This window comes from Uranotaenia lowii, chromosome 2 (genome assembly GCF_029784155.1).
Source record: "Uranotaenia lowii strain MFRU-FL chromosome 2, ASM2978415v1, whole genome shotgun sequence".
Lineage (NCBI taxonomy): Eukaryota > Metazoa > Arthropoda > Insecta > Diptera > Culicidae > Uranotaenia > Uranotaenia lowii.
Genome location: NC_073692.1, coordinates 391,765,609 through 391,787,778, shown reverse-complemented (window position 1 = coordinate 391,787,778; position 22,170 = coordinate 391,765,609). Strand labels below are relative to the sequence as shown.

At 37.1% G+C, this 22,170-nt stretch overlaps 1 protein-coding gene across 1 annotated transcript; it reads left to right on the top strand.

Moving 5' to 3' along the window:
* The first annotated feature begins 6,161 nt into the window (after window positions 1–6,161).
* Window positions 6,162–21,674, top strand: LOC129748373 (collagen alpha-1(I) chain-like). The gene is made up of 12 exons (XM_055742975.1): window positions 6,162–6,321; window positions 6,811–7,206; window positions 16,473–17,056; window positions 17,116–17,412; window positions 17,477–17,657; window positions 17,722–17,936; window positions 17,994–18,386; window positions 18,447–18,666; window positions 18,728–19,482; window positions 19,540–19,774; window positions 19,839–20,342; window positions 20,400–21,674. The coding sequence occupies exons 2-12, from the start codon at window positions 6,930–6,932 to the stop codon at window positions 21,386–21,388; spliced, it is 4,650 nt and encodes a 1,549-aa protein (XP_055598950.1). The 5' UTR covers window positions 6,162–6,321; window positions 6,811–6,929; the 3' UTR covers window positions 21,389–21,674.
* Window positions 21,675–22,170: the final 496 nt, after the last annotated feature.

Genomic DNA, 22,170 nt, shown 5'->3' with positions numbered 1-22,170 from the left:
GGGGTTAAATAAAAAAAAATATCCATTGAATCCGTGAATATATTATTGTTGGTTAAATGCAACATTAATATAACACCACACTGAATCAATTTTTAATTTAATGTATTGAAATAAAGTTATCTTTAAATGATTGCAAAATGATGATGACATAATTTCTCGCATCCTAAGCTAGTTTTTTAATGCTTTCTATCTATTATATAAAACTCTCTTGTAACGGTGTTTGTAGTACTACTCCTCCGGAATGACCAAAACGATTCAAATGAAATTATTTTTAGAATATTCTGTAGGCATGCGAATCGGTTTATACCGAATAAAAATAACAAAAGGTCGCATCAATTGTCCGTTATAATTAAATTTGTAGTTATTTGAATCAAATTAAAGTCATGACATCCATTTTTTCGAGATTTTCTTTCTTTTGGGCGGTTTGTTTTTCGTCTCCAAGGTCGAGGCGTCGCAAGCAAACGTCGCGGGTGAAAAGTAACCATGGCATAGCATAATGATCAGTGAGAATATTTTGGCGCGTATTTCTCAACCAAGCATATTTTCAATGCAAGTGGTGGCGATTTGATGCCTTGATGTGATTTTTTTTGTTCTTGATTCCTAGCTCACATGGTTATGAATGACGCCTAGATGTGACTCAGGTTGACATTTTTCTGATCGAATAAAACATATAATACAGTCCCCCCACAATCATTAGTCACTTAACGTATCATTTCACCACAAAATGTTCGTTCATTCGGGTGTTAGTAGACCAAACATCCAGCTTTGCATGAATTTCAGTCATTAAATATTCCCTCTTTGATTTCAAACATGATTTTGTTTCCAATTTTGTTGAAAAATAAAATAATTTACCGAAACAATCAACGTTTTTTAAAACCACAATTATGGGTCAAAATTGAAGCTTGTAACAATTATTAGTCATATTGCCCACAATTATTAGTCACATAGAAGTCCATGGCAACACCCGAATATCAACATGAAAATCAACAAGTTTCTGGAAAACATTCAGGGGCATTCTTTGCTAGTATACGTTCAAGGGGCAATTGGGTTGAGCTAGCAACCAAGAAATGTTTTGTTTTGCTTGCGAAAAAGTGACCCATGATTGTGTGGAACTTGGTGGATTCTGTAACAATTATGGGTCACTTTTATTTTGCTAAATATTATTGAATTTTCGCATTTCATTCGCTCAGTTTTATTTGGAAAATGTATACTCTTCTTTTGTGCTTATATGGGACCAATTCATTTGGTTGGAATCTTTGAAATATCCGCATAAGGGGCTTAACGGTTTAAGATGTCAAACTTAAACATAGGAATTTTATGCAATAGTTCCACAGCTTATAGTTCACCTTTGATAAAAAGTATTCAAACAGCTATTTTACTGTTATCAAACGCACAATTAATATTTTTAATGCATTTTGATGATATTGTCGATTAACTAAAAATAATAATATGAAATAATTTCTTTTGGTTTAGTAGATATCAGCAGTTCTAATGATCGGTGACTTATAATTGTGTGTGACCCATGATTGTGGGGGGACTGTATTTGTTTTTCCAAAATCTGAAATTGAAAAGTCAGGCATCCATTTTTTGAGATTTTCTTTTCTTCGAGGAGTTTGTTTTTCATCTCCATGGGCGAGGCGTCGCTAGCAAACGTCGTTGCAAGATAATAGTAAATAGTAACCAAAGCATACTGTTTATTGATCGCTTGAAAAATTTAAAAATTAGGCGTCTATTTCTCAACCAAGAACCTATATTTCTTATGCACGTTGGGTCGATATGCAATCTAGATGTGTTTTTTCCTTACTTATTTGTACACAGCACATGGTAATAAATGACGCCTAGATGTGACACTGATTGATATTTTATCGATCGAATCAAAACCATATAAACGATTTCAAATATCAAAACCATTTTTAATTCGTGTTAATTTAAGAAGTAAATTGTTGCCAAAAAATATGAACTTGGTAAAGATAAATATGAAATAATGTTATGACACTTTGAGGACGTTTGAAAATAAGAAATTGGGAAGCTTTACATTCAACTTCGTATAATCCAATACGTCTAGAATGCTAGACACATTAACTGAACAAGAGTCTATTCTCTTCTAATTGTTTAATTATAGAGGATTTTAACCAACTTGGCCATTCGTCCTCTCAACAAGATTCTGTTCTTTAAAATAGAATATTGAAGTTTTAAAAGGCCGAATGAACTATTTGATTTTTTGCAAACGTAAATTGAAGTTATCAATAAAATAATCTACTTTTTAATAACAAAAAGTGAGGATATGCATTTTCCGGAAGAATTTATAACTATCAACTATCAAACTAATTAAGAAAACTATCAACTTTTACAAAAAATGTATACTTTATTTCTTCATCTAAAAATTGTTGGGCCCAAAAAAAGTTTTGATTAAATATACTTAACTTTTTTTTAAAAATCATTCACCAAAACTGTGTACACGTTTACTGTTTGTTTACACACAATTCAAGTACAAACTTAACATGAAGAGTGTGTTTTTGTTTTACATATTTTGGCTATATAGAAGAGACTTTTGAATCACTTTTTTGTTGAAAAGTTTTTTTGTGATTGATATTCCAGGGGCAGCAGATTTTTATGATGAACTTTTAATATGACCTGATAGTGTTAAAAATAATATTAATTCCTGTAATTTCTTAGGTGGAATAAGTGAAAACGCGCAATTTAGCTATAAATCATCTACAATTTAAGAATTTTATCTTCAAAATGGCCAGAAAGGATATCCCGAGTGTTGGATCTGAAGCTGATATTCAAAATTATTATAAAGGTCTTTGTAAATCAAGGTCTTTTGGTTGAACAGCATTCAGTGAAATTGAAGTACCAAGCATTAATTTATTCCGGAGAAAAACTTAGGATATAGTAATGATAGTTGATAAAACAGACAAACAAGAACAAGTATTAAATTCATTTTAAAGTCTTTTCACTGACGCATCTAAAAAGGCTTATGTGTTTTCACTTGCCCCAATAAATGGGACAAATATATACTTCGATATTTCTTTTTGTCAACATAACTAATTTTTTTTTTGAAAATATTACTTTTTCCAGAGCATATGAAAGTTGAACTGTGGTGATATTTGTTAGGATTTGACCGGTGTTTCATTTTTAAAAATTAAGATTTAAAGTAAAAAAGACACATAATTTTTATTAAGGTTTTGTTTACATGATAATTTCCAGGAAATAAAATGAACTCATGAAACCATCGTAGCCTGAACAGATTATTTATTTTCAATCTATTAAATTTAAAAAAAAATCTGCTTATCAATTAAATGTTATTAAATCTTAAAAATATAACGTAATCCTAAATGGAATCGCAGATCATCACCAACAATGTTCAGGAAATTTAGAAATAAGAACTGCTTGAATTAAAATCTTTAAAATAATGGGTGAATATATCTAAACATATGTTTTCCTCTTTTCAAAACCAATCGTTTCTTTGATTCATTGGGTTCAAGTTCATAGGGATTAATTTGCATTTTTTGCTTGAATAAAAAAAAGGAACTAGCAATACACAAAATCACCAGATTTAATGCCATGCTGTTGGGAACACTTTAAGTTGAAATGTGTAAAGTCTATAACTTAAGTATCAGGCGAAACTTTTTGGAAATGATTTGGTAAAAATATGGATTTTAATTCAAACTGCTTCGAAACATAAGGATGGTGAATAATAAGCTGTTTGAAAATGGTTAGTAAAAAAATTTTTCTTATGTTTTTCATTTCTACAGCTCTAAAAATTACACCATCCAAAGCTTATTGGGAGCTGAAAGCGCTGCGTTAGGCAAAATATTCGGCAAATACTCCAAAAATTGTCCCGATATTAAAAACAATATAACAAAACGAAATAAATCTACTGAATGGAATACAGCAAATGAAACATGCATATTATCAACATACAGTTATTTATTTAACAAGTTACAAAAATTGGATTTTAAAAGACCCGTTGAATTTAAATTCTTTGGTTTAATTTTGATAGACTTGAGCGGGACGATTCGAGTAAAGGGAAAGAAGGGAAATGTAAAGAAAACAAGGAAAAATAGAAAATGGACGCCAAATTGAACATGGTAAGACGAAGTTTACCGGGTCTGCTAGTTTTTATATAAAATTTGAAAAATCGAGCAATAAATTTACAAATTTAATCATTTTTCGATGCCGTAAAAACTTTACCCAGTATGACGGATTGGCTTGATAATATTACCTACAATCTTTTTACTGATTTTCTCATGCTATACCAACACTGTTGGTGTAAAAATATTTTTTTGGAACAACATTCATTTTTTTTTTAAATTAATATTTTTATAATTCAGTTAGGTGTCTCGTGTCTGGGATAAAATGCAACAAAATGAAAATCAAAGAAAAACCTTGTAAATCTCGTTTCCTTGTGCTGGTATATGAATGTTTTGCATCACGCGTTTGTAAACATTGGAATTTCTTTCGTCCAAACATTTATTTTATGATTTCAGCTTGTAGAATTCTAGAGTTTGTTTTGATTATGTCGTATGAGCCATATAGCGTGACAGCGTGTTTCGATAAAATCGCTGTTGAAGTTTTGAATCACATTTTTAATTCTAGTATTTTAAATAACATAAACAGCACTTTGGAAATTTTGTATACGATGTAGAAAAAGATGAAGAACATGCTAGTATTTTCGATATAGCCATTAGCTTAGTTTTTTCAGTAAAGATGTTCTTACGACGTTTGGCAATACCTATTTGGCCCTAACGTCGTTTTGAAAAAACTCAAAATTTCAACTTAATTTGATTAACCTTTTCCATCTATATTATTGGAAAACTGAAGTTTAACATGATAGGAAGCAGAAGTGTTACCTGGAAACACCCGTTCAGTGCTGACTGGAATCGTCTCTGCGTTAGACTGTCCATCAGAAAGTCGACTAAAGTTCCTAGTCGACTAATATTGCTGGCTGCTGCGATAATCGTTCAAGGAGTGCGGAGGATTATTCATCAAGCCGTATATTATTTTGGCTGCCTCTGTGCCCTCTGTAAAAATTCGAAGCTGATATTTTGTCCAGCACAAATTAACGGCATCTTTTTAACAAGACAGCTTAAACTATAGTGCTAACAACTATCTCCGATAGAATTTTCCAATTTCCTTACACTTAACGAAGCGTTTTCTGGAAGAATGCAGAAGGTCTCTTAAACCACTACTCCGAACTGTTGTTTTGCGACTTTTTGCATGCACTGCAATTTAGTGCGATGCATATAGTCGTTAAAACCCAATTGCACGCGAAAACGAGAAAGTCATTATCATTAATTCTGAAATTTATTTTTTGATCAAATGAATCCAATTTTTAACCTAACGTAGAATACATGTTTCTCAATCGTTTGCAGTAAATAACTTAATTTTGTTTATGGTTTCATACGACCTAATCAAAACAAACTCTAGAGTTTGTCGTATTATTATTGAACCCCTAAATGTATGCAGCATCTTTATTTCCATAAAAAATGTGAACATTAGTTTTTACAGACCAACCAATTTCTGCAATTGGTGTTTTCATGCGTAATGGGCTTTAAGGCATCGCAAATATATTAAAAACTATAAATTTTCATACGTGTTCATAACATTTTTCATTCAAAACAAAGTTTGTTGCATGCTATCCCATTTTCTATGGAGGGTGAAAATCACATGTTTTTAGATAACTAAAATTACTAAAGAAATAAATAATTTTTCAAACTACACTAATTTGATGTCCCATCATCCTTAGAACTTTTGATGCATAAGGGGTAGGATAAACTGTGAACAAAAGTTTTTTAGAAGTCATTGAAGCTGAAAATTGTTGCATGTTGCCCCAGTTGACGGTATTTATCAAATTTTTTAATATATTACGAATTGTGGCTATCTTTGTGACAAATTGAAACTAGGAATTCTTAAAACAAATCTAAAATATCTTTCCTCAGTCCATATGTCCCAGTGTGCTAGAACGATCATAGTCTGCAAATACGATCTTGCCGAATTATGCGTCGTCAATCACGCGTAGAACTACAAGCAGCACAAGTTGCAAGTGTTCTCAGATGGCCTATCGCGGCTCGATGCGTTGGCGCGGGAGTTTGATCGCGACTTTCGCTATAAAAAGCTTCCAGTCTCCGGGATCAAATTCAGTTGTTCGGAAACTCGTTACGCGTGCGGTTTGAAACGGAATTCGATTGTTAGATTAGAAGTTTTCCTTCCGGTTTGGAAAACAGTTTTTGGTGCCATCTTGGGAAAGTGATAGCTCCCTTCTGGTGATGAGCCAGTAGCTGGAGTCTTCTTCCGTGAGCTGGATATCTGGAAGAAGTATGTGCAAATGTGATATAAAGGGCTAAAATGTGTTGAGGGTTTATGATCTTTTAACAAATAATTTGGATATGATCATATTAAGTGATTAGAAAAACTGCAGGATGACTTTATGTGAACTTAAATAAACAGCAGAATCTCGGAATGACTGCAAAATTGTATCCAGAACACCCAAAAACGAAATCATGGAGCAACAGTTCTTATCAGTGTATCAAGAATTAAGTGACACATTTGAAATAGAAGAAAACTAGTCCAACTGCAGATCTGGGTTAACAATTAGAAATGATGAAACGGTGCAGTGCTCAGGAAACTTCCAAATTTTAGCGCAACCAGAAATAACTAGAAGCTTATCAGAAGAGCTATAATAAAAACTGCCAAAAAAAAATCTACTCGGTTTTCCGCATTAGATAGAGTCTCCGAATATGCGAAATTAATGACTCTTCTAACATACAGTGTAATTAGTGAAAATTTCGTCTGTTTCTTCCTCAGGATCATCACTTGAACAACTTTGAAACGAGAAGAAAAAACTACCACTTATCGAAATCATGTGCTAAATTTCCCGCCACGATCTTTAATCCAGAATTTGCGGCTGCAGATTCTGCCTAGCAATGAAGTTTCGAATCAAGCATACGGTTTTGCCGTTGCTGCTATTAGCTGTGATACTAGTGGATCAAATCCGGTGCGATGAGGATGCGAAACCGGATGTGCCGAAACCGGTGAAGAAGAAAAGCAAAAAAGTCGCCAGGCTAAAGGCGAAAGCAACACCGGTCAAGAAAGCTGCTCCTCGCAGGGAACGACCGCAGGCCGATGCACCGCCTGCGTATCCGGAATACGAAAACTACGAAAACTATGACTACGGGGAGCAGGATGGGGAGGATGAAGAAGGTGAGGCAATGTGTTTGTATGTGAAATAGGACATCATTAGAGGGATTTAAGTCAAAATTAAGTAAATTGATAGCTTGTTGATATTGAAAGATATCTGTAAAAGTTCTAATAAGTGACACTATACACACATGTTTAAAGATTAACCCTAAACCGCTCTTGAGTGTCAATATGACACTATTGGAAGTTTGGCGGCTTGTAACTTTATTCGGATGCATCCAAATAAATCGATTTCTTCGAGGACTCTCAATGAATTCTCGAAACTTTTAATTTTCCATCATTACTTTTTTATGGATGCATCCTTAAAGCCCAGAAAAAAAACTCCCTATAATCAGATCTTGAGTGTCAATTTGACATCTCTCTTGTTTCTTAACCGATTTTTACCAAATTGTAGTTTTGGAAACCTTATTACTCAAGTATGTTTCTCAGATAATATTACCGTTTTCCGTTATTCAAAGTCTATGAAAAAATCCGACAAAAACATGCTTCGGAAAAAAAGACTGTATCAGCTATGGAATGCTCGAAAAAAATTGAACTTATGTAATGACACCACTGGAATCGGTATGAAATTGGCTTTCAGGGGAATTTAAATTTATTGCGGAAATCTTGCATTAATTTAGTTAAAATCCAGTACATAATTGTATTTTAGTATAAGAAAATCTGAAAAAAGTGCAAATTGACAAAAAGTTAGAAAAACTGCAACCTTTGAATATTCGTCTAGAATTCTGTCTTTCGTATTTCGACAATTTAAAAATGCGAAAAATGTGCCAAATAACGTAAACTTATCAATCCTCTTTTCAAAATTTATTTAAAGTGGCTTAAACCTTAAACCACAGAAAATAAGTGAGTTTTTTTTTCGAGCATCTGTAGCCGATCTACAGTTAATTTTCCGAAGCATGTTTTTGTCGGATTTTTTTCATAGACTTTGATAACGGAAAACTGTAGTATTGTGTACATGAATATTGTCTAAGTAACCTATTTGAGTTACGAGGTTTACAAAACTATAAATTTGCTAAAAATCGGTTAAGAAACAAGAGAGATATATTGGCTTTAGCCAAGAGTGAAAAATTGACACGAAGGCAACTGTGATCCATGTGGTTTATGTAGAGGTGGGGACAAGACTACCCTTGCACGAGTGTGAGAATCAGTTTTTTTAATGTTTTGATTGCTACGTCACAATCACCCTTAGAAAATCGTACACAAAAGTATGTAAAAAGAAGTCAAAACAACCCGTAAGTGCAGGAAGCCACTAGTATGTAAAAATTATTTTACGAAAAAGTATGTAGCAAGGCTGGTACGGACGAGTATGTACAAAGTACTCAAAAGTATGTTGAAATCACATAGAGCAGAAGAATCACATACAGTAGAAAAAAATTTAATTAGAAATTTAAAGACAAGGAATTCTTTCAAGTTGAGGATGCTTAGTTTATACATTCAAAGGGAAGTTTATTATCTATCAATAATGAACGTTATAATATTTAATATCAACGAGATTTCCCGATTCATATTTCACTTTTTCCCTCCAGTTTGTTCAAAAGATCCAGCTATTTTCATTCGTTTTCCTTCAGGATTTCTGTGGAATGATGGAGGCATGAAAGCCATATTTTGATTCCATATCGATATCTCTGGTTCGTACACTTGAACCGGTGTCCATGGCGTAAAACATTCTGGCCGAACATGAAGTGGATATTCTAAAGGAGATTGATATTGAAATTAGTTGTAATTTTTTCAGAACAATTGAGGAAATATTACCTTATATACTGGCTATGCTTTAACCGGAATCAATTGCATCACTTTGATACCAATCTTTCGGTTTCGATGATGAAGTAAATTTGGCTGGCGGTGGACATCAACAATCTAAAAAAAAAAGATTCTGATGAAGACCAAACGTCGTAGAGCTTAGTTTCTCACAGGTAAGGCTCGAGCAACAACATGATTCGAAGCAATTCTTCCGTTAATTCGTAAAGTTTTCGCGACACACACAAATTGAATGTTTTGATATTTACCAGAGCAGGATACCGCTAAGACTGATTTCCAATTTTACATACTTTGAAGTTGTTTCCACAGTAAGGGCCTCCAAAAACAGAAAGAACTTACAAAATATGTAGTTTCTGGTACTCACTTCTACGTAAAAATGATCGTTCTTCAAAGTATGTACTTTTTACGGTCTCAACCCGTAAAATTTTCTTAGAGTGATCGTTCACGGGCGTCTCGACGTTGGAGTCGCCTTGCGACGACAGTTTTCATACGTACATAATACCATCAAGCTTGGGTATTCAGTAAAGTCATAATAATGAAAGTACTTACGTTCAAAATTGAAACTTATTATCCTTCCTTGTAAAAGTGATTAAATAATTTCCAAATGATTCCAAATACTAACACAACTCGTACCGTTTGTCCATTTTGAGAATTTCAAATATGAAATTTTTGTTAGAAATTCGACAAACTGGCACTAAACTTTATTTAAAAGGAGATCTTACATTTTGCATTCTATATAGGCATTTCCGGAATTTTGAAACCGAAGCTGTTTATGAAAATGATAAAATAATTTTTGTTTTTGTTCCCAAAAAATGAAAACTGACTAGGGATTTATATTTTAAAACTAATTTCGAATGGATTCCTCTTAAGTCCCCCAACATATTCTGCTCCGCCAGCTCCTTCTAGGAACTTTTGATGCACCAAAAAGCTGCCGTTGCTGCTGGTTACGATTTCATAAGAGTTTTTGCCGGAAAAATACTTGGGAGCAATCGAATCCTTTGGCAGCGCACAGTGCAGCGGAATCCGCCAAACTATTTCGAAACCCCGAAAAATGAAATTGAAAACTAAAATTTTCAACGCACCGAGAATCATTACTCATTCCACAACACGACGTCATCTTGAAAACTTAGTAACAAGCTTTCATAGTAACGTCAATAACAAACATTCTGGGACGTTGCTACGGTTTCATTGGTGCGTTGAACGTTCGCCACCGTGACGGCGTCGTGTTACGTCACAATCGTTCATAAACAACTGTATGGATACAACGAACTAACACTAAAGTTTTTGATTGTCCCCACCTATAGATAAACCACATGGAACTGTGATGGGTAAAAATTTCAGGAAGGGATGAGGGTTAAAGGAAAAAAAAAATCTAAAATTCATAAAATAATAGGATGCTTATCGTTTTTCCATAAAAGGCTTCGGTTATTTCTGAGCGGCCAATTTTAGAAAAACTTATCTGATCGCAGTATTCTGAGATCTCTACGGCGATTGGCCAAATCGCAAAATTTTCTCTTCCATACCAATTCGACATAAAAATCTATTCTATTCTATTTGGTTTATTCATGTGTAGAGGATTTTAACCAGCTTGGTCATTCTTCCTCTAACACAAGGGTGAGCAACCCGCGGCCCGCGGGCCACATGAGGCCCGCGTGACCCTTATGTGCGGCCCGCGAAGTTATTTTCAAATGTCTATGACTTAACTTTTTTCTACAATGAACAGTAAGGAAAATTTTAGATTGTTTACTTTTTTTCAGTCATTTTAAGCGTGTCTTATGTTCTGTTCAAGAATTAAATCCAATATTGATTATTGGCATAACGTAATATTGGAATGTTTTTTTATCCAGCAAAAAAGTATTATTATTAAACTCCTACCATTTTGAGAGCAAAATCCATTAAAGTGAGTCGGAAGAACAGCCAAAAATCGAAACCGGCACATGGTCAAAGGAATTTCGAAGGCGGTTTAGTGAAGTCATTACCTATTTTCATTTGAAACAAAAATATAAAGTTGAATGATAGAAAAATATGCTCAGCAGAATATATTTTTTAATTATTCTATCCAATTCGACAAAAAGGCTTGTTCTGTCAGCATTCAAATACTGGAAAAAAAATTAAACCAAAAAATTGTGAGATATTTTTTATTTCTGAATATTGACGAAAATTACGAAAGTAAAGTAATAAAGCCTGGGTGAACGGTTTTAGGTTATTTATCAACATGGATCAATCCACAAAAATTATTAATTTTTGATAAAAACAATTGATGTCTACAATCCTGTGATTCCACCCAAAATATCTTTGACGGTTATCTGTGATGCTTTTTTCAGAAATCCTATCGCAATGATATCTAAATAAGATTAAAAATGATAAATATGTGGATAAAAATTCTAAAATCAAGAATGAAGTTTTGAAGATAGTTGCGTCAAAATACGTGAAATTGAACATTTTCTGTGATTTCGACAACCTTGCTCAACATCTGGATGCAATAATCCAAAACAGAACTTTAATTTAAACAAACCAGTTTTTTAACGTTTATAGGAAAAAAAATCTAGGCTTTGAGGACAAATTTTAATGGTGAAAAAAAATTACAGAAAGTCAAATAGCGATTTAACGTCCAACGCTAAGAAGACTGTGATTTGTTTAAAAATATATTTATCCCACTCTTACACTGTGGTAAGCTCCAAAAGATTTTTAAATGGAAGTGATAACGAATAGTATCATCGGTTTAAACAAGAATGTTGTAAGAACGAATGTTCGCCAAGAAATACTATTAAAAAAAATGAGAAAATTTATAAATGACAAAGATTTAGCGAGGTACCTTTTCAATGTCGGGCATTTGAAAAGCCGTGTTGAATTACTGTTTTGGAACACGTGAATCTTTTCTTTTTCAGATTTGCTTTCGGCAAAAATTTGTAGTTATGAAAAATGATATGAAGTTCTGATAATCATCACAAAAAATTTTAAGTGCGGCCCGCCGACAAGATTTCAAATTTAAATTGGCCCATTGGTTCAAAAGGTTGCTCACCCCTGCTCTAACATAAGAATCACTTCTTCAATTATCACACACACAGACAATTATGAAAATTATTCTAATGAAAACAATCAATTTAGCGGACCTAACAAAAAAAACACGTGCGCTGCCATCAAGACAACGCCTACTCCTTCTCCAAAACCAAATATCAAAATATGGGTCCAAAAGTGTATCCTCAACAAATCTCATAGCTTCTGATGGCACTTGTTTTAAACGAACACACACATATATGATCTCAGTGAAACTTCATGTTTTTTAAAAAGATCTAAATTATACTTAAGACTAGAGATGTACCGAATATCCGGTCAGCCGAATATTCGGCACCGAATACCGCCAAAAAACCATTAAACCGAATATTCGGCTCACCGAATAGGCCGAATATTAATTTTTTTTAAATTTAAACAAAAATAGACTTTTAAAATTTTTCAACTGATGTTGAATAATTTATAAAAAATCCAAAAATTATGTTGAAAATCCTTCAAAATTATCAAAAACTTATGGTTTCAGTAAAACATTTCAGATGCATCCGTGTAATTTGCACTACAGATAGCTTTATACTTTGATTATCGTTTATTTCAAACTTTCTTGATATATCCAGGGTTTCCCATAAACCAAATAAAGAATTAGAGAAAAGTTAAATCTGATAAGGGGTGGCCACATATTTTTTTAAACTTTCCAGATTTTACCCGGGTTTATTCAGATTGTTTGCTTAATCAAATAAAAAAATCAAATGTCTCTTTGATTTTTTTTTAAATTTTCTATTACAAAACAATTTCTTAGAGTAAATTTATTCGTTGGACACGATTTGAACACTGTTGTTGTAGTTCCATGAAAACTTTAAATTTCAAGTAATTTTATTTCTTTTTTTTTCTCTTGTATGTTAAAGAATAATGCCTAGTTTGTGTTCAGATTTTCCCTTTTTTTTACAAGTGTTTCGAAAAATCTTTCAGACCCGACCTTGTGAATACGTGTCTTAGAAAGTATTGTATGCTTAAGATTAATGATCATCTTTCATCTAGTATTTTGATAACATCTAGCCAAAATTAGACATTCATCTACAGACCCCGTTCGTTTTTGGCAACATGCTCGTACATTTTGTGTTGCCAAAATCGAATGTTGCCAAAATCGAACGGTTTTTTTTCTGAATCTTTTTTCTTTTATTTTTACAAAATAACTATTTCTTTTATCATTAACGTAATTTTTAGTCAATTTCCGACCATTTTTAGAATTTTTATAGTTTTTTTCTCAGTTTTTTGATACATTTTACACTACTTTTGTTTTGTTTATAATCTTTGTTTTTTTTGTCATTTTTGCTGTTTTTACCATTCTTCATCATTTTTAAGATGATTTTGGCATTTTAGTCTTTTATTTGTATTTGTTTTTGATTTTTTTAAATGTTTCATCTTTTCATAACTTTTGAGTACTTAATACATTTTTTTAAAAGCTTTTGTATTTGTTGTTGTATTCTATCACCATTTCTGAACGTTAAAACGTTTTTTTGATGTTAGTCTAAATTTTATTGGTCCTGTTATAGAGAAAACTAAAAGGTAATGTTGTTTCTAAAAACCGTTCGATTTTGGCACATGTGCCAAAATTGGATGTGGCCAAAATCGAATGTTGCCAAAATCGAATGTTGCCAAAAACGAACGGGGTCTGTATTTCCCTGTTTGGACAATTTTTGTCCCAGATTTCACTGGAATCCAATCTCTTTTGTGATAAACGTCCTAGAAGCTACCAGTCATTTGATGTTCTTTTACCTAATGGTGACATTTTGAAAATAAAAGAAACCTCTACTCAAAAAAGATCAGATAGATCTGGTTGGATATTCGTTTGGCCGAATAGTTGAAAAGATCGATATTCGGTATTCGGCCATTCGCCGAATACCCACTATTCGGTACATCTCTATTTAAGACTAATGCGTACATATGAGTGGTCCAAATTTGTGTAAGAAACTTAAATCTGTAAAATTTTAGGCGCTGCAGGCTATTTATTTGGTTGCTAATCATATTCACATGATGGTTTGAAGAGTGGTCCAAACGAAACTGGGGGAAAGATTTGGATTATTCATATCCTTTTCCTGTTTTCTTCATATCTTTCAGGAATAATTAAAAAACTAAAATTTCTTTTTCTTTCGCTAAAAAATCACAGAAACATAGTTTTATACACGACTTTTGACCATCAACAACTTTTTCGCTGAAAATTTTATTTGGCAATTGAAAAAATATAACCACAGGGACAAATAAACTTTACTTTCAGAAGGTACTTTTTCGGGTTTTAGTTTTTACACACTTCAACCTGTTTCATAGCTACATTGTTTTGTTTTTTTTTTTTTAAACTGTACCACAAAGAACTTAAATATTTCAACTCATTCTTAATTTATTGATTATAGTCCTTCTACCATAGAATTAAAAAAAAACTCCCCAAGTTAGGTAGCCGAAATGAAACTTAAACCTCGTCTAAAGACGGGGTTGGAAAACAACGGTAACAACTCGAAAAATATGTTTATATTAACTTTTCATATGCGTTGAAATATCTCAGTTCTTAAAGTACAGTTTTATTAAAATTATATAAAATTTTAGCTTTGAGACAGGTTGAAGTGTGTAAAAACTGCAACCAAAAAAGTACTGAAAGTCAAGTTCCTCAGCCCCTGTGGTTATGCAGTTTTTCTAAGTGAATTTTTTTTTTCGTTGGACATAAGTTATTTATAATCATAAAACTAAGAATCTGTAATTCTTTTAGCGAAAATTAATGAGGCTTTAGTTAGTTAATTTTCCCTGAAAGATATGAAGAAATAGAAAAAGGGGATCAGTAATCCAAATCTCTCTCACAGTTTCGCCTGGACTTCTCTCCAAACCATCGTGTGAATATGATTCCCAACAACCAAATATTTGAAAAAAAAAAACAAAATATTTTGCAATCTATCACAAGAAAATTGTTGAAATTGGTCATTATTAGACGAAATAGCATGCATTTCAAGAGGGCGATCGAATATTTTGACGAGTCATTGACAGTGTGTCCTTAAAAATGTTATCCCATTTTTAAAGCCTAATAACTTTTTTATCTGAACTCTAATCGAAATGCGGTCTTATGATAAAATAAAAGTGATAGATTGAACTGCTAGACTACAGAATCGTATTCAAAAAAAATCGGGCGGAAGAGGCCAAAGTTACTGATGAAAAACTTTGTTTTCATGTTCCTCCCGAACAAAATGTCTCAAAATCCCATACAAACTTCAAGCTTGCTTAGCGACCCTTTCCCGAGGTCCAATCAGGCCCAAATTTTCCATGGGACCTTGTACTAGGACTAGGACCTGCAGCGCCTAACATTCCACAGTTTCTAAATTTCCCATACAAATTTGGGGCACTCTATTGAACATTTTAAGCTTCAATTCGTTAAAGAAAGTTTTATAAATACCGTAAAACGGGGTAACTTTGACCATCATGAAATTTTTCAACATATTCATCGATAACTAAGTCTAAAGTTAAAATATCTCAATTTTTTTTCTACATTTAAAAACCTATAAGTTGAGTTTCAAATTGAGAAAAACTTGGTTTGATCTTGAAAATTTCAATTGTGAGTTAAATGTAAGTTCTAAATCTTGAAATTTCTATTTTTTCGGGTATTCGCAAACAAACACCCTTCCTGATGAAATCAAAGCGTTTAGAAGCAGCAGGTTGATTTATATGGAAGCTAAACTGTTTTCCTTAGTAAATGTACATTTTTATGGAGTTTTTATTGTATTTTGAGGTAATCATTTGATATTTCAAAAATAGGAAATTTTCCAAGAGTAAGCCAGTCTATGACAAAAGGCTAGAAACCCTATCAAATGGTAAAGTTCGAAGGAAAAATATAAGGGGGAATAGTGCGAGGACCCAAGGAATTAAATGAAGGCAAAATTTCATTATTTTAGTAGTTAAAATTGTATAAGTAATGTTAAAAAAAATAAGCCCCCTTAATTTATGCAGCATCATCTTTTGATTTTAATTGTTGTTCGGCCTTAACACATTAAGGACCACGATGTGGTTTTTTATGGACCGCAAAAAATTAAATCCAAGAAACACCGGAATTCAGCTTTGTATATCTCAGAATTCAGTGTACCAAAAGTTACAAATTTTGTATCTTAGAGCCACCGAAAGAGCTGTGTGCAATTTTGTAGAATTTCATAATTAATTTTGTATCAGTTAGTTCGATTGAAACCCGTTCAAAGGTAAAGTAAAACTCATCAACCCACCAGAAGTACTATTCAATAATATATTTATGAACATATAGTTGTATCTGCTTGAATATTTTCATACCAATCATACTAATTTGAAATTATTGGAAATGATTTACTATTTCATGAAAAAACAGCAACTAATGTACAAAGGTAAAAACGTTGGATTTCAGTTTGGATTTTATAGCTCATCTTCCTGAAAAGCTTCATCTAAAGGTGGACCTTGATACTGAATGGCTCACTGACATTTTTTTTCTTACTCCACCACAGTTAACAGAGCAACTGAATCGTCGTTTCGTCAGCCGGATGACGAAATCCCACGCGCAGTAACTGCCAGCCCACCAGAGCCCATCGTTCAGCCGTTCACGTGCTACCATGAAGGCAAATGGTACCGGGAAAGGGACCAGTTCCAGACCGGATACAAGGGCTGCGCCACGTGTCAGTGCAAAAATAGCGAAGTAGTTTGTGATGAAGCCGACTGTCCCCGAAACATCGAAACGACCCCACGACCGACAACCACAACCACAACGACAACAACCACAACACCAGCTCCGGTTTATGATGCCGCTCAATTGGGAAATCGAGTCCCTGCTGGACCACCTGGTCAACCAGGTTCACCCGGAGACTCGGGCATTCCGGGAACTCCGGGTAATCCGGGAACTCCTGGTCTACCGGGCCCTCCAGGTCCCGCACCAGATTTAACCTTCTTCACTCAGCAGCTTCAGGATTCCATGGCCGGTTCCGATAAAGGACCGTCTCCGGAAAACTTTCAATTCATGCAAGCTCAAGTTGGACCGGTTGGACCAAGAGGTCCTCCGGGTCCATCCGGTGTAACTGGACCTCAAGGTTTTCAAGTAAATTCTTAACGTTTGTGTATATAAGTAAGAATGTTACAATGTAAGCATCTTTATAGGGAACACGTGGAGAACCCGGTGATTCGGGACCACCGGGTGTTGCTGGACCTCCTGGCCCTAGAGGTTTACCCGGACCACCTGGGAAGGATGGAGCTCCCGGAGATGATGGAGAAGCTGGACCTCAAGGCTCGTCAGGTGCTCCTGGACCTCGAGGACTGCCAGGTCTACCGGGTGTCCCTGGAGTCAAAGGTCACCAGGGATTGCCAGGTCTAGAAGGACCCAAAGGAGAAATCGGAAATCCTGGAGAAAAAGGATCAGTAGGAGCTGTTGGACCGACTGGTGCACTTGGTCCAGTTGTATGTTGAAAGTTATAGCAAGATTTTTTTCTACCGAAAATAATTGGTATACTTCAATTACTAGGGACCAGCAGGACCACGAGGAGAGCGAGGAAGAGAAGGACCCCCGGGCCCCAACGGTTTACGTGGTATAGATGGCATTGCTGGACCCCCTGGTCAACCTGGACCAGTTGGCAAGCCTGGACCTCCTGGATTCCCCGGAACGCCAGGAAACAAGGGAGATATGGGAGGACAAGGACCGAAAGGTACTCAAAGAGATTATTTCACCAATGTTTAGAGTTTCACAACATTGACATTTTATGATTGCAGGAAGTCAAGGACCTCAAGGTCCTCGAGGTGAATCTGGAAGACCAGGACAGCCTGGTGAACCAGGATTAAATGGTCCACCGGGAAAAGATGGTGCTGCGGGTGAAAAAGGTTCAAATGGGTCACCCGGAATTGCAGGTCCACCTGGTTTCCCAGGTCCTCGCGGTGCTCCCGGAGCAAACGGAAGCCCTGGTGAAACAGGCTCTAAAGGAGAACCGGTAAGTTCCTAGGACCTGAAAATTTAACAAATGAATTAACCGCTGTCTTCAACCTAGGGTCTACCCGGTGAACGAGGCTACAAGGGAGAATCTGGAATCAAGGGAGAAGCTGGTGTACCAGGAGCTCGAGGTCTTCCGGGAGCAGTTGGTCCCGAGGGAAAACGCGGAAAACGAGGTATGAAAGGTCCCACTGGACTTCATGGTCCTCAAGGAGAACGAGGTTTACCAGGCGTTCCTGGTTTACCTGGACCTGATGGAGCTCAAGGTATCAAGGGTCAGTCCGGGGATCGAGGTGCACAAGGACCACAGGGAACTAAAGGTTCTACTGGAGATCCAGGTGCTCCTGGACCGCCAGGAATCCAAGGACTGCGAGGAGCAACTGGACGAGCGGGTGCTCAAGGCAAAGCAGGTTCACCCGGTGAACGAGGTCCACCAGGAGCAGATGGAAAAGTAAATGCGACTAGCATTGTTTGAAGAATGAACTTCAATTTTAATTTTTTTTTTTTCAAGGTTGGTGAACCAGGATTACAAGGACTGCAAGGTTTACCGGGACCAATCGGTCTTCCAGGCGATAAAGGTTTCCCAGGAGAGCCTGGAAAGGATGGAGACATCGGACCTTCAGGTGCCCCTGGTCCTCGTGGTGACGCCGGAAAAGATGGACCACCAGGAAATCTTGGACCTCCAGGACCACCTGGAAACGATGGAGATCGTGGTCCACCGGGACCTGCTGGTAAATATTCAAACAACTTATGTTTTAAAAAACACGAATTGAAATAAATCTTACCCCAAAGGTCCAAGAGGATTCCAAGGTCTTCCGGGGACTTCGGGTAATCCGGGAGCTCCTGGAAAAGATGGTCAAACTGGACAGCCAGGCCCAGCAGGGCCATCCGGTCAACCAGGTATCAGAGGAGAGCGTGGTTTCCCTGGAGAAAGAGGACCTATCGGTACACCTGGAACTCCAGGTCTACGAGGAGAACCTGGAGCTCAAGGAAATGATGGACCTCCAGGATCACCGGGACCAGTCGGTATGAAAGGACATCAAGGAGCGCCGGGTATTATTGGTATGCCTGGTTTGAGAGGCCCTGCAGGACCCGCTGGTGAAAAAGGTGAGCGGGGCTCCCAAGGACCCGTCGGTCCAGAAGGTCCTGCCGGTAGAACAGGCGAACGAGGTTTACAAGGACCCGTTGGGCCAACGGGTCCTCCAGGTGAACCAGCTGAAAAGGGAGAACCTGGTACTCCAGGAACTCCAGGCGAACCGGGTGCTCCAGGAGCTGTGGGTGAGCGTGGTCCAGTAGGACCCCAAGGTCTGCAAGGTTTCCCAGGCCCACAAGGGCCAAGTGGCTCCTCAGGACCTAAAGGTGACCGTGGATCTATGGGCCTGAAGGGTGAACAAGGAACCAGTGGAAATCCAGGAGTGCCCGGAGAACCTGGACCCCAGGGCTTGATTGGTTTGACTGGAAGTAAGGGTGCACGTGGTGAGCCAGGATTGCGAGGAGAAACGGGATCAATGGGTGGACCTGGACGACCAGGTGATCCGGGTGCTGCTGTAAGTTGAATCAAAATTCTTTTCCGGTAGAATTTTAATATTTTTTTTTTTCGATAGGGTCAACCAGGAAACCCAGGACCACCAGGAACAGCTGGTATTCCAGGGCAAAAAGGCAATCCTGGAGACACAGGTCGACCGGGAAATCCAGGACCACAAGGTTTACCTGGACAGCAGGGTCCGGAAGGGCTTAAAGGCATGGCCGGCAGTGATGGCCCTCCTGGTGCACCGGGCAACCCTGGACCACAAGGAGCTCATGGCGATAGAGGATTACCGGGTCTGCCAGGACCAAGTGGTAATATTTTGAACCTCACCCTCCTGATTATCGTTGAAATTACCTTAATTTTTTCTCATACTAGGTCAACCTGGAGCTCAAGGATTACGAGGAGCAGCCGGTGAACCAGGACAACCTGGTAAACCTGGACACGATGGTCCACCAGGAGTCCAAGGTATTGCCGGTCCACCAGGACCTCCTGGAGCAGCAGGAGATCCTGGTGTTGAGGGTCCTCCCGGAAAGCAAGGTCCACCTGGAATATCAGGACGTGTTGGTGATAAGGGGCCAATGGGAGCTCCTGGAGCTCAAGGAATCTCTGGAGCACCTGGTCTTCCAGGGCCACCGGGACCACAGGGGCCAATCGGACAAACTGGTGAACGCGGTTTGCGTGGAGAAACAGGACCTCAAGGAACTGAAGGTCCTCCGGGTCCACGTGGAAAAATTGGCCCGCCCGGTTTGGAAGGACCTAAGGGTGACATCGGAGAATCTGGACAAAAGGGTACTAAAGGTCACCGCGGTCTCATTGGTCTTCAGGGTTTGCCTGGTACAGCGGGTCCTCCAGGAGAAAAGGGAGAAACTGGGTTACCAGGTACTTAAATCCAATATCAATCTTATAACTGGACTATATAATTAATTTTATTAACAGGTCAACCAGGTAAACCGGGCGAATCTGGTCCACGCGGACCACCCGGACGTGACGGATCTCCTGGACCTCAGGGACTGTTGGGTACTGCTGGACCACGTGGTCCTTCTGGAAACGACGGCAAACCTGGTCAGCCTGGCCAACCTGGTCCTCCGGGTCCACCTGGTCCTCCAGGAGATGGTATGGGCTATGATGCTGCAGCACTGGCTGCTCTTCTAGGTCATGGACAAGTAAGCAATACCAAGGGACCAAACCCTAGCATGGGTGATGAACCTATGCAGTTCAACAAAGTATTCGATCTCACTGATGAGGAACGCAGACAGTTGGTAGAAACAGCTTACGAAAGGCTCAAAACGGCATTCGTCACCTTCAAGAAGCCGGACGGCAAACAAACATCGCCAGCTAAAACTTGCAGAGATCTTTTTGCCGCATATCCGGAATACACTTCCGGACACTATTGGATTGATCCCAATGAGGGTGACGTTAGAGATGCTATCTTGGTGTATTGTGATGCTGAACATAAAGCATCTTGCGTGCTGCCACAACCTCTGCGAACGAAAGAACTACACTACACTGGTGAAGAAAGTGAAGTATGGTTGGGTGAAATGGAAACGGGAATGAAGATCACCTACAAGGCTGACAGCAACCAAATCGGATTCTTACAGCTTCTATCGGCATCTGCTTCTCAGAACATTACTTATCATTGCAAGAACAGCGTTGCTTTCTATAACAAAGACAAGAACAGCTATCGTCAAAGTTTGAAGCTGTTGGCTTGGAATGATGCCGAACTGACTGCCAGAGGACCACAACGGTTAAGGTACGAGGCCTTACAGGACGAATGTCAATACCGAGCACCGAACTATGCCCAATCTATCCTTGCCTATAAGACGGAAAAACCAACGAGACTTCCCATCATTGATATTGCCGTGCGGGATGTGGGAGAATCCAATCAACAGTTCTGGATCGAAATAGGAGCTGTGTGTTTCTACTAAAAAACAAAGAATCGAACAATGCATAATGCCATAGAAAAAAAGACTCCAAAGCCTGTTGGCCAAAGAAGAAAAAAATGAATCAAGTAAAGAAAATTTAAAAAAAATACTCAAACGATTATTCCTGGTTAAAACGGGATCATGATCCATACTGCCAATCGGTGATGAAAAAAACAAACAGGTCAAAGTGATATCAAATCTTGCAACAAGATTTTACAGCTAAGATTAGCGTAGGTTCCCCTCTCTTTTGTAGTTTTTAGCTTTGTAAGAAACTGTGTGTGTACAAATGTTAAGGAAATAAAAAGTAAGAAACAGATTTTTATGTGTTTTTTGTTGTCTGTATGAGAAGTATGTAAGAAAGTTTCTGAAAAAAAATCTACAAATCCCATGTTCAGAACAGATCATCCCGGACCCAAAACTACTCATCAGTTGATTGAAAATTCAAACAATATTTGATGGAAGATGAGCAGAAATATATGCGATACATAAATTCATTTCTGACAATTGTTGTAAAACACGCCTGAATGTACTCCGTCGATTTACCTAAAGTGGGCCACAGACTACACAACATTTGTACAAATGCGATGAAATTCGATGAAATTTTGTCGCTGTGAACACGATTTGCATCGTTTATGGCACTGCTTGAATGAGCGCCCTAACGGTTTGAGTAAAATCGGTCGGGATCGAAATATTTTGTACAAACCATCCTCCCAGCCAGTGTGGAGATGGTTTTTCTGTTGCTGTTGCTGTTTTCGCCAGCAATCGTTTGTGTTCGTGTGAAATAT